The 13,959-nt window shown below is 36.7% G+C and overlaps 1 protein-coding gene across 2 annotated transcripts in view; it reads right to left on the minus strand.

Moving 5' to 3' along the window:
- LMBRD1 (LMBR1 domain containing 1) overlaps positions 1 to 13,959 on the minus strand; it is an 85,388-nt gene that overhangs the window by 27,389 nt on the left and 44,040 nt on the right. For both annotated transcript variants that reach the window (XM_004605884.3, XM_055136945.1), the window contains 2 exons: positions 6,936 to 7,061; positions 5,618 to 5,770 (listed from right to left, as the gene is read on the minus strand). In XM_004605884.3, coding sequence (XP_004605941.2) covers positions 5,618 to 5,770; positions 6,936 to 7,061 — 279 coding nt within the window. The remainder of the gene's footprint in view (positions 1 to 5,617; positions 5,771 to 6,935; positions 7,062 to 13,959) is intronic.

The following is a 13,959-nucleotide window of genomic DNA, read 5'->3' on the forward strand; positions in this document are numbered from 1 at the left end:
TTTCCCATTTTCAGGGAGAAACACGGCGTGGCGTACACTATACTATGAGGTGCGGGAAGGGGGATGAGGGGGGGAAAAAAAGGAAAAGGAAAAAGGAAAAAAAAAGTTATGTACTTGGAGCAGTGGGGCTACATATCTCTTCATTCCCAGCAATGGAAAACTAATTATCAAATGCTTCCTTGGTAGTAGGGCTGTCTTTCTTGGGGGGAAATTCCAACAACAATAGTGAGTTTTGTGTTGAAATATGGAACGTAATCAAGGTAAAGAGAAAATGAAGTGAAATTCATCAGTTATACAGCTGGGGATAGGGGGCGGGGGCGGGGGGTATACTGGGGTTTTTGGTGGTGGAATATGGGCACTGGTGAAGGGATGGGTGTTTGAATATTGTATAACTGAGACATAAACCTGAGAACTTTGTAACTTTCCACATGGTGATTCAATAAAAATTGAAAAAATAATAAAATTAAATTAAATTAAAAACTTTGTGCCACAAAGGTCACAATCAAAGAATAAAGAAAGTACCCACAGAATAGAAAAAAAATTCCAAATCATGTATTTAATAGATGGCTAATATTCAGAAATAAAAAACAAAAATTCTAACACCACAACAAAACAAACCAGTATAAATAATTTATCTTTTTCTTTTGTGTGGGACACACCAGACACTGCTCAGCGCTTACTCCTGGCTCTGCGTTCAGAAACTACTAGCAGTCTGGGCAGACGTGTGGTGCCAGAGATCACACCTGAGTGAGCAGTACACAAGGCCAGTTCCCTACCTGCTGGACAATCCTTCAGCTCCTACAACATAATTTAAAAGGAATAGGAATTAAATCTTAAACATTTCTTTAAAAATATAAACACAGAGCCAATAGTCAAATGAGAATACATACAGCATCTCTAATTATTAGGGAAGTGCAAATCAAAACCATAATAGGGTATCACTTTACAACCATAAGACCTTTAGTTTAAAAATAATATGAGGTTGCCAGGAATGGAAAAATTAGGACTTGTACATTACTAATGGAAATATCAAATGAGCTTCTTTTGAAAACCATTTGTAGGTTTCTCATAAAGTGAAAGAATTATAATATGATCCATTCTGTTTCCAGATATATATATGAGAAAGGTTTGTAAACAAATACTTGTTTTTAATTCTTTTTAATTTTATTGAATCACTGTGAGATAATTACACGCTTTCATGTTTGGATTACAATCACACAATGATCAAACACCCACCCCTCCACCAGTGACATTCCCCACCACCAATATCCCCAGTATACCCCCACCTTTCCCACCCTCCCCCTGCCTCCATGGCAGACAATACCCCACACTCTCTCTCTACTTTAGGTCATTATGGTTCACAATGCACATACTGAGAGATTATCATGCTTGCCCCTTCATCTACTTTCAGCAGACATCTCCCATCCCGACCGATTCCCCCAATCATCATTTTCTTCTCTATTCCAGCTGCCTTCTTCTCGCTGCCACCCCCACCCCTCCGCCATTCTGCTCATGAGGTAGGCTTCCAGCTATGCAGCAATCTTCCTGGCCCTTGTATCTACTGTCCTCGGGTGTCAGTCTCAAGTTACCTTATTTTATACTCCACAAATGAGTGCAGTCCTATATCTGTCTCTCTCTTTCTGACTCATTTCACTTAGCATGATACTCTCCATGTCTATCTACTTAAAAGTAAATTTCATGACTTCATCTCTCCTAACAGATGCATTTGGTACATCTACACAGTATTCCATTGTGTGGATGTGCCAAAGTTTTTTTAACAAACAGTCTGTTCTTGGACACTTGGGTTGTTTCTAGGTTTTGGCTATTGTGAACAGTGCTGCAATGAATATATAGGTACATATGTCATTTCTACTGTGCTTTTTTTGCATCCTCAGGATATATTCCCAGAAGTGGTATTGCAGGGTCATATGGAAGCTCAATTTCTAGTTTTTGAAGGACTGTCCATAATGTTTTCCAGAAAGGCTGGACCAGCTGGCATTCCCACCAACAGTGAAAGAGCGTCCCTTTATTCCCACATCCACTCCAGCACTGGTTGCTTTTGTTCTTTTGAATGTGTGCCAGTCTCTGTGGTGTGAGATGATACATAATTGTTGTTTTGATTTGCATCTCCCTGATGACTAGCGATGTAGAGCATTTTTTCATGTGCCTTTTGGCCATTTGTATTTCTTTTTTGAGGAAACTTCTGTTCATTTCTTCTCCCCATTTTTTGATGGGGCTGGAGGGTTTTTTCTTGTGTAATTCTACTAGTGTCTTGTATATCCTGGATATTAATCCTTTATCAGTTGGGTATTGGGTAAAAATATCTTTCATTATAATTTTCATTATATGATATATATAATGAAAGATATTAAAAAAAATCCCATTCACAATAGTGCCTCTGAAAATCAAGTATCTTGGAATCAGCTTAACTAAAGAGGTGAAGAATCTATACAATGAAAATTACAAAACTCTACTTCAAGAAATAAAAGAGGACTCTAGGAAATAGAGACACAACCCCTACTCATGGATGGAGAGGATTAACTGTCAAAATGGCAATATCCCCAAAGCACTATACGGATTTAATGTGGTCCCTATAAGGATTCCCATGACATTCTTCAAAGAAAGACACAAAACACTCCTGAAATTCATATGAAACAATAATCCCCCACAAACAGCTAAAGCAAATCCTTGGGAAAAAGAAGATTGGTGGCATCAAACTCTGAAACTTCAAACTGTACTACAAAGCAATTAAAACATGGTATTGGAATAGAAACGGACCTTCAGACCAATGGAACAGAGTTGAATATTCTGTCACAGACTTTCAAATATAGGGTCACTTAATCTTTGATAAAGAAGCAAGAATTGGGAGTGAAACAAGAAAAGTCTCTTCAACAAGTGGTGCTGGGAAAACTGGACAACTACTTGCAAAAAAATGAACTCAGACCTCTGTCTAATACCAGGTATAAAGGATTAGACAGTCTGATAAAAGTGGATTAAAGACCTCAATATCAGACATGAATCCATAAGGTACATGGAGGAAAATGCAGGCAGAACCCTCCATGACATTGACGCTAAAGGCATCTTTAAGGATGAAACAGCACTGACCAAGCACTGTAGCACTGTAATCCTATTGTTCATCGATTTGCTCAGGCGGGCATCAATAACTTCTCCATTGTGAGACTTGTTACTGTTTCTGGCATATCAAATACGCCACAGGTAGCTTGCGGGGCTCTGCCATGTAGGAGGGATACTCTCGGTAGCTAGCCGGCTCTCTGAGAGGGACAGAGGAATCGAACCCCCCGGTTGGCTGTGTGCAAGGCAAACACCCTACCCGCTGTGCTATTGCTCCAGTCCAACTGACAAAGTGGAAAGAAATGTAAACAAATGGTACCACGTTAAACTAAGAAGCTTCAGCCCCTCAAAAGAAACAGTGACCAAAATAAAGAGAGAGTCCACTGAATGAGAAAAATTATTTATCCAATACTCATCAAATAAGAGGTTAATATCCAGGATATACAAGACATTAGCAGAATTAGTAGGAAAAAATCTAACCCCATCAAAAAATGGGGAGAAAAAATGAACAGAAACTTCCTCAAAAAAGAAATACAAATGGCCAATAGGCATGTGAAAAAAATGCTCTACATACTGATCAGGGAGATTCAAATTAAAACAACACTGAGATATCATCTCACACCACAGAGACTGGCACACATCCAAAAGCAACCAGTGCTGGTATGGATGCGGGAAGAAAGGAACTCTCATTCTTGGTGGGAATGCTTACTGGTTCAGCCTTTTTAGAAAACAATATGGGCATTCTTTAAAAAACTAAAAACTGATCTTCTATATGACCCAGCAATACCAATTCTGGGAATATATCCCGAGGGTGAATAAAAGCACAGTAGAAATGACATCTGCACTTGCATGTTCATTTCGACAACATTCACAATAGTCAGAATCTAGAAACAACTTGAATGCCCAAGAACAGACGACTGGTTAAAGAAACTTTGGTACATCTACACAGTGGAATACTATACAGCTGTTAGGAAGGATGGAGTCATGAAATTTGCTTATAAGTGATGGACATGGACAGTATCATAAACTGAGGGAGAAGGCAGCTAGGATAGCAAAGGGTCCACTAAGTCAATGATGGTTGGAAAGATCGGTCAGGATGGGAGATGTGTGCTGAAAGCAGATTAAGGACCAAACATGATGACGTCTCAGTATCTGTACTGCAAACCATAATGCCCCAAAGTAGAGAGAGTAAGAAGGAAGGTGCCTGCCATAGAGGCAAGGGGTGGGGGTGGCAGGAGGGATACTGGAGATATTGGTGGTGGAAAATGTACTGGTGGAGGGATAGTTGTTCAATCATTTTATGACTGAAACTCAATCATGAAAGCTTTGTAATTGTATCTCACAATGATTCAATTTAAAAATTAAATTAAATTTTAAAAAAGGTAACTGTTTGGTTATATGTATCACTTTGCCAAAAGTTCAAGAGTTACAAGCAATATAAAAAAAGGGGGGGGAGGAGGTGGGGGCCGAGAGAGAGATAGAGAGAGAGAGAGAGAGAGAGAGCGCAACTCTAGGGAAATCCAGAGAGATAGTACAGTGGGTAGGGCATTTGCCTTACCCATGGCTGACCTGGGCTCATCCCTGGCATCCCATATGGTGCCATGAACAAAGCCAGGAGTAATTCCTGAGCGCAGAGCCAGATAAACCCCTACCATCTCCCATGTGACCAGAAAACCAAATAGTTAATTAACTACTTAACATTAAAAATAACAAACTCTGGGGTCTAGAATCAACCCAGTTCCACACATCCTGGAGCTCCTGGAACATGACACCTCCAAATTCAACAATACTGACAGCCCAGTAGGAGCAAAGAAAATTAGATGGAAAAGTAGCATAGAAGTCCGCTAACCTCAATAAGCAGAAACAGTAACACAGAAGGCGAAACCAACAACAAACATCTCCATACATCCTCAATGACTTTAATTACACTGTTATGAGATATAATAATTTTCACAAATCTTTTACTGAACAATATTTTGATAATTCTACTTACCAGTTTTTGTAATAAATAATATATAAAATAAGGCAGGGTTGGGCGGTGAGTAGAAAACTGGGGATAACTGAGAAGGGAAGATCACATTGATGGTGGGATTGGTGTTGGAACAGAATGCCCAGAAACACAGTGTTTAAATAATTAAAAAAAAAATTTTAAACAACAAAAAGCAAAATGTAGAAATGTGAAAAAAAGTATGCTCAATATATTTTCATAAATATTTAATGAAAAAGCAAATTTTATTGTTCTGTTAATGCTCCTGAGTTCTAATATGGGTTCCAGAACTCCTATTTGTAGAAAAGCAATATCTTACCAAATATGAAATAGCATAACATAGCCTGTATTTTAATTTAAATGTCTAAACAACTGTCATAATATTTGCAGCATACATGAGTAGATGAATAGAGGTTACATATCATGCCCAAGTTACCAACTAAATTCTGTGTTCTTAAACACCATGCTGGAAGGGCTCAAAAGTAGAGCTCAATCTGTGAATTACCAGTATAAACCTGAAAGAAGAATGACAGTATAATTATTTTTAACTCCAGTCACCTTCAGGGGACGCAAGGCGCCACAGAATTTTGTCCAACAGCTATTTTCAATGAATTCTAAGTGTCTCTCTCTCTTCTTAAGTGTTCGTAACCTTTCTTCATATTGTTTCAAGGAGCGTTTATCCCTTGCTGACAAAGGTCGACCATCTTTGCTCTGAGAATAACAAGACAATAATATTTAGGTATTTATCATTAAGATCTCTATAAAGTACTCATCTAATTTAGTAGTGCAGACAATACAAACATTAGTGAGTTGGATAACCTATAGGTAAATTAATTGAAAAAACTGATAACTTCTATGTAGTAATACATATCTCTGAACAAAGGTCAGCATCAAAATGTGGATGTGTAAACTTCCACTTGATCCCTATTTTCCAAATATATGATGAACTTACATGAAAAGATATGTCTTTCTATTGAGTCTTTTATATATTTTGACCTATTGTTTTCCCTTAATTATTATTTTCTTCTCTTCCTTAACCTAGCAGAATCTGGTCCTATACCTTCTCTACCCATATCAAGTGACTGGGTGACAGTGTATCTGAACTCTCAGTTCCTGCTTCAATTACCACCAGAGTACTATAGTTACTCATTCTCATTCTTTTTTTTTTTTTTCCTTTTTGGGTCACACTCGGCAATGCACAGGGGTCACTCCTGGTTCATGCACTCAGGAATTACTCCTGGCAGTGATCGGGGGACCATGTGGGATGCTGGGAATCAAATCTGGGTTGGCCGTGTGCAAGGCAAATGCCCTACCCGCTGTGCTATCACTCCAGCTCCTAGTTACTCATTCCTACACTGTACTAAAAGATTTCTAGAATCATTACTAAGACTATTTCCTTATAATAGCATAAAAAGCATAAAATAAATGATATTATCACCTGGCTTTTGTATCAGCATTTTTTAGTGGAATTAAGAAATTTTTTCATTTTTTCCCTATGACCTATAAGTAACTTTTATTTATATGTTATTTGAAGGTAGTAGGAAAAAAAAAAACGCAAACCTTTATTGTATTTTTAGAAGTACACTTTGTTAGACTGTGTCACTTATCTTATTCAACTGGGACATAAATATGAACATAAATGATGAAGTAAAATCAAACATCATACACATACATAACTTTACACAATTATCAAAAAGATTTTAATAAAGGTAAACAGAACTCTTGTTTTTAAGTTGTGAGTACACTTGTTGAAATTTTCAACAAGGATCCTACATTTCACAGGAGACAAAGATACAATAATTTCTAAGTACATCAGTAAAGAGCTCAAAGACAAAGTACTTTTGTGTTTTCCAATTATAATAAAATCCCAACTCACTTTTGACTTAATCGTTTGGATGTGTTGCTCCACTTCTTCAATATCTTCTGTATTTTCTAAACGCTCATAAGCAGCACTTCTAGTCCCTTTTATTAAATTTAAAGGTAGTGCTGACATACCATAAGCCTAGAAACAATTAAAATGTTATAATCATATTATTTTTCAAACATATACAGAATTTTTAGATTAAAATACCCTCTTAAAAAAATAACTACCAAAAGGGTAAAGAAATTGTGAAGAGGGATAGTCAATGCAGAACATGATATATGGGAATGAATGATGATTCAACTGTGCCATAATTCTATCTATTTCATATTTAGAGCTATATAGTTATATCTTTCCCCCCTCACAGGCAGTACCTATGTTTTAAAGGACATGTTGCTAAATTAACATAAACATGATAATTTATCAAAGTAAAAAATTACAACTTCAATCAAGGGGTAATGTGAATTAATAATGACAAATCATAAAATTTTGGCAATTAATAAAGCCCAATCTCTATGTATATGCAGTAAAATCCAAGTATTTTAATAAACACATTATTTGGTTAGCACAGAAACAATGTATATACCATCTACCTACAAAATTTAAGGTTTTTTTTTTTTTGCTTTTGGGTCACACCTGGCAATGCACACTGGTTACTCCTTGCTCCGTGCTCAGGAATTACTCCTGGCAGTGCTTGGGGACCATGTGGGATGCTAGGAATCGAACCCAGGTTGGCCGCATGCAAGGCAAACGCCCTACACGCTGTGCTATCGCTCAGCCCCACAAATTTAAATATTTATAATCAATATTTTCATTAAGTATCCCCAATGTTTTCTTAGTAACTTTTAACTATTAGCCTGAATTAAGAATATAAAAGTGCTATTTTATATTACCCAATTCTATATTGGCCAATCCCCAAAAGTGACTTTATTTTTGCCACTATTAAAAACACTAATGCAAGTGCTATGTAGTTGTAATCCAAAACCATGGTTGACCTTACTCCTTAGATGCAAAACTGCTAACTATCACCTTTGGTTACAGCAATTGGCTCTCCAGCTGATACAACCTCATGTTTTCAAATCTCTAAGTTTTTCCTAAACACACAGCCAAATGATGTTATCCAAAATCAGGTATATGTAACTGAGGTTAAGCCAATGACTGGGGCAGAAGCAATGAATGCTACTTCTCAAGCTTAACCCTTAGACTCCCAATATCTCAGTGACTCTGGACATTATCTCTCATGTTCTTTCTCTGCCTTCCTGGTTATCAACTCCCAGGACAATCTCAGATAACTTTACTGTCAATTTTAATTATTTTAATATTCTTTGCTGAGTCTCCATTAGAGATTGAGTAAATATTGATTAAACATGATTTAAATAGCATAATTGGAGAAAATATGAATAAAGAACATGAGAAGGAAGTCTTAGAAATCAGCTAAATTTCTACTAGGTAATATAATTTGAGAATATTGTTTTTGATCAATTGAAATCATTACCTAATTTGCAAATCCTGTATTTGTTAAAGGAGAAACACTTAAAATCTTTTATTTAAAATATTATTAAAACAAAAATTAATGTTTTCATGATGTCCTTATCCAATAAAGAAGCAAGCTAAGGGAAGCAAATGTAATTTAGACACAGAAGAGTGATTTTCTTATTAACTCTATTCTTGTCAAATTTATTCCTGTAATAATCTTGGTAAAATATAGAAATTAAAAGGCTTAACATTCTTATTTTAACACTAATTTTATATCCTTATAATACTGAAAATGTGAAAAAAAAGAAAAAATCTATTTGAGTTTCTTTAACCTTTTCTTATAACAGCTTCTTAATCCCTTTCTGCTGTTTTTGCCTATTTAGTTGCTGCTCTAGTAGCTACACATCTTGCATTCATTAAATTTTAACTTACTTTTAATTGGGCTAGAGTTTACAGAAGTTTACAGTTTTAAAGGTGCATGTGTACCATCATGTTTACTAGATCCTCTCCAATTCAATAACCCTATCTCCTCCCTACCTCAGTAACTTCAGCTCTATCGTATGAAGTCCTGGCTTTTTTCTCCTTTGGTTTTATCTATACCCTTTCTTTCATCTACATTCCAAATAAGAGTGAGACCACCTGGTATTTGTCTTCTAACTTACTACTTTTCTTACCACAATCCTCTCCAGTTCTACTCATGTTGTCACAAAAGGCTAACATTTTACTTTTCTTATGGTGATGAGTATTTTATAGCCATCCACAGCACTGTAGCACTGTACTTGTTCATCAATTTGCTTGAGTGAACACCAGTAACATCTCCATGGTGAGACTTGTTACTGTTTTTGGCATATCAAATATGCCATGGGTAGCTTGCCAGGCTCTGCCCTGCAGACTGGATACTCTCGGTAGCTTGCTGGGCTCTCCGAGAGAGACAAAGGAATTAAACCCAGGTTGGCCGCGTGCAAGGCAAATGCCCTACCCGGTGTGCTATCACTCCAGTCCATGGGATTGCACAGACTCTAAATAATGCTTTAAATAGGACAATTAATTTACAATAATTATTTCAACACACGGGCATATAACATATCCATTTACTTATGTACTCTATTATTTCATTTTAGAGAAATGTCATTTTTATTTTTTTATTTTTTGCTCTTTTGGGCCACACCCAGCAATGCTCAGGGGTTACTCTTGGCTCTGCACTCAGGATTGCTCCTGGTGGTGCTCGGAGGAACTATATGGAATGGTGGGAATCAAACCTGGGTCGGCCATGTGCAAGGCAAATGCCCTACCCTGTGTAAAAATAAAAAGAAACGGCGCGGGCGAGGAAAGGGAAGCCTCACCGCACCGAGCCAGGCACAGGGTCTAGGGCAGCAGCCGTCTCTCCCGCCACCCGAGTTCGGTAGCCTCCAGCCGCTTCCCCTACCCCGGGGAGGTTGATGGCAAAGATGTGGCAGGCGAAGGAAGGAACGGAGCCAAGATGGTTGGTCTCACTTGCAGTTTATTCCAATCTTCCCTCTATACACTCTCCTCTGGAACTCTCCCCCTGCCCCCTCACACAGCTACCTTAAATCTCCTCGTCCCCCAGCAGCCTGGGGCTTATCTAAAGGTGTGGTTACAATCCATAGGGGGTATAGTTCTATCTCTTAGGGGAATGCCTTCACTAGGACAGAATCTCTCTTTCAGCAGGAGGACCCACCCAAGGGCAGAGTCCCATGAATGTGTTTCTCTTCTCCTCAGCCAGCAAACATATAAGAATTCATAATATTAATCATTTTGTATGGACACAATAAGAGATGCATTAAAGCTTATAGAATTGCTCTCCTGGGGCCATCTCAATCTCAGACTACAGTGCTCAGGCCAGATCAGTCTTTCCTATCCCTGGCAGGGTCCCAGTCTCATAATTACTATTGGATCATGACAGCATTTGTCTATGATCAAGCTCTTAACTTATAGTTAAGAATTAGGCACTTTGGCCAGGCCCATCTCGATGCCAGGGTAGCACATAACTCACCGCTTGCCCTGGATCCTTCCCGTCCCACGTCGGGGACCCTGCTTTGGGGTGCTAGGAACTGAGGGCAACTGAGGCTTAAGTGGAGAAAGCAGATGCCCAGAAGGGAATAATATTCGAGGCCAATTAAGTCTTAAGTTATAAAAACATAATATTGTCTTCTTGTGTCTATACAAAAAAGACATAGCTTTAAAGTAAATTATTCAAAAGGCATAAAGAGGAGAGAAAGGCAATGTTATAATATTCAGTGTCCTAGGAAGTTCTGACCTTACCAATTAACAGAGTTTGATTAAGGGAAGAGCACATAAACTGGTAGAATTGGTTACAGATAAACAAAAGAATGGGAGTGACTCGGGAGCACTTTGACGGGTGTACTGATAAACCTAAGCTCCTTGGGCAAGGGGAGCAAGGACGAACCAAAGTCAGGCCTAACATATTTAGAGCTATATTCCAACACTACCCGTTGTGCTATTGCTCCAGCCCCGAGAAATGTCATTTTTAAAAGTACAAGGTTTTCACCCCTTTGTTAGGTTATTCCAAAGTACTTTGTTTATGGTATTTTCATAAATGGGACTGCTTTCTTGGTTTCTTTGTCCTAGTTCATTGTTAGCATATCGCATATCAGAATTCTACTGATTTTTACATATTTAGTTTGGAGTCTATCACTTTGCTGTATTTAGCTATTATTCCAAAAACTGTAGTGCATTCTTTAGAATTTTCTTTGTATATCAGCTTGTGACCTGCATATAGTGACAGTTTTACTTCTCTCCTTAGTTTCTGTTTCAGCCTAATGTTGTGACTAGGAAATTTTTAATGCTATTCTGAGTCTTATTGATAAGAACAGATATTCTTGTTTTGTGTCTGACATTATGGGGAAAACCTTTTCACCATTAAACATGATGATACTAGCAGTGGGTTTCTCTTAAAGAGACTTTTATGATATTATACCATGTTCTTCTATCTCATTTTAGTTATGTTGTCTTTTTTTTCTAAGTAAGTTAAATATTTCTTTGAAAAGGTCTCTTACTTATTCAATAAATGTTTGTTTTTATATACAAAAAAGAGATCAAGTTCTTACATTTTAAGTAATCTTCCACCATTGTAATTTATAGTCTTACTGAAGAATTTGTATTTTCAAAAACTTTCTCAGTGATTCTCATAACCCAAGTTTAAGAGATCTATAATGCTAATGCAGAACGCTGTGTATTATACTTGAGTTTATAGCAAGTCCATTTGCAAGTCATAGGGTTTTCAGAGGTGTATAATTAAATTAACACATGTGTTGGATATTAACCCTAAGTGTTTTTGGCTCCATCAGTGAATTGTCCTTTCCCTCCTTCCAGAGAAGCTTACAATGCTCTTACAAGCACCCCTCATCCTCTGAGTGTATCTTCAAGAACAGTGAAAGTCAGAGTTATAACGTAAGATTGATAAGGATCAGGGGAAGAAGAACTTTGTTGCTGTTATTGTTGTTTTTGTTTTACTTTTTGGGTCACAATAGGCGATGCTCAGGGGTGTTACTCCTGGCTCTGCACTCAGGAATTACTCCTGGCGGTGCTCAGGGGACCATATGGAATGTTGGGGATCAAACCCGGGTTGGCAGTGTACAAGGCAAACACCCTCCCCACTATACTATCACTCCAGCTCCGGGAAGAAGAGCTTTGACTTGTAAATATGCTGGTTCTTGTTTTCTCTCTATTGTAAGAACAAACATTTATTGAATAAGTACAAAACTTTCTCAAAGAATATTTAACCAAAATATATTTTTAAAAAGCCAGCTGTTTACATTTGTTTTCTTGAAATTAATATATTTAATGGAAGAGGTGAACTGAATTTCTAAATAGCTTAATCTGATTTAAGAAAAAAACATATCCCTGGTAACACATGGGATAAAAATATAATTATATTTTTGTAAAACTCTGAAGAAAGCAAAATAACGGTATCATTGCTTCTGCTTACCTAACTTTTGGCTTATTTTTTTATTTCAGTGATTTTCAACTATATTTAGATAATATTAACTATAAAATTCAGAACACTATAAGTTTAACAAAACACTTTGTACAAAATATTTAGTAAGATCCTAAAATAGCAATCATTTAAGATTAACCTTCTTTGAAAAAAGATGTATGAACACCTACAGGGAAAAAAGTATGCAAAGACTATCATTGTCAAAAATTCAAAACTTTTATTGCTTACTACTGCCCTCTAGTGCATTCCCAGAAAATCAACAAAGCTAAAGAGATTATTATTTAAAATGCTTTTAGGACAGCCATAATTGATTCCTGTTTTATTTGTTTCAGCTCCCAAAAATAAATTACCACTTATATCTTAAAATATAAAAGTGTTTGGAAAGAATATATAACTTAAGACATTTCTATTGCCTTCTTATACTACCCAATTTGGAACAGCATATTTTTCCAAAAGATAAATATAAAAAGATAGACTTTTGCATGGCACAAGAAAGGAAACAACAAAATATAATAAAAATAACTTCAATTTTCATAACAATGGGTATGTTAGAATTTTTGAAGAAATACTAGACGAGCGCAGCAGTAGGAAAACTACGTTGTTGATCTTTTTTTAAAAAATTTTTTATTAGTGAATCACCGTGAGGTACAATTACAAACTTATGAACTTTCATGTTTGCATTTCAGTCATACAGTGATCATTTACATCCCTCCACTAGTGTCCATTCTCCTCCACCAATGTTCCCAGTATCCCTCGTCTTTTACTAAAAATATGGACATGAATAGCCAACTAAAAAATTCAGAAGACCCACATTCCAAACATGAACTTTTAAAAGTTCCTTCCTAATACTTTTCCTATGAATGCATAATACTGGTTTTTTTAAGAAGTGTGTCTTAAAGCTTCTTTCACAAATAAAAAATGATAAATAATAAACATCTTTTCCTCACCATGGTGTATAAAATAAAGGTGCATCTTAGTCAAACATTATATCTATCATATATTCATTATATATCCATTATAGCCAAACATTATTTCCATTACATGAAAAATTGAGAAATATGACTTCTGAAGGGAATTTATTTTCAAAGACTATTGGGAATAGTGCTTTACCACTATTCTTTCATTTTTAACTTATCTGTAATTTTCTTTGGTAGCTTATATATTAAAATAATGTATACAGATTAACATAGTAATGACTAATTCATAAATAGCCTAGAAAGCATCTTAAATATTGCACAGCGGGTAAGGCGTCTGCCTTGCACGCGGCTGACCTGGGTTCGATTCCTCCATCCCTCTCGGAGAGCCCAGCAAGCTACCAAGAGTATCCCACCCACACGGCAAAGCCTGGCAAGCTCCCCGTGGTGTATTCAATATGCCAAAAACAGTAACAAGTCTCACAATGGAGATGTTACTGGTGCCCACTCAAGCAAATCGGTGACTAATGGGACAACAGTACAACAATATATAATAAAACATCCAGTAATCAATGCTTCTACAGAAAATGACACATTTTACGTGAAAATATAACTATTTGACATTTTCCCACTTGGTGGCACCAAAAATTACAGACATCTACATAAATTC

The sequence above is a fragment of the Sorex araneus genome, chromosome 4 (assembly GCF_027595985.1).
Source record: "Sorex araneus isolate mSorAra2 chromosome 4, mSorAra2.pri, whole genome shotgun sequence".
Lineage (NCBI taxonomy): Eukaryota > Metazoa > Chordata > Mammalia > Eulipotyphla > Soricidae > Sorex > Sorex araneus.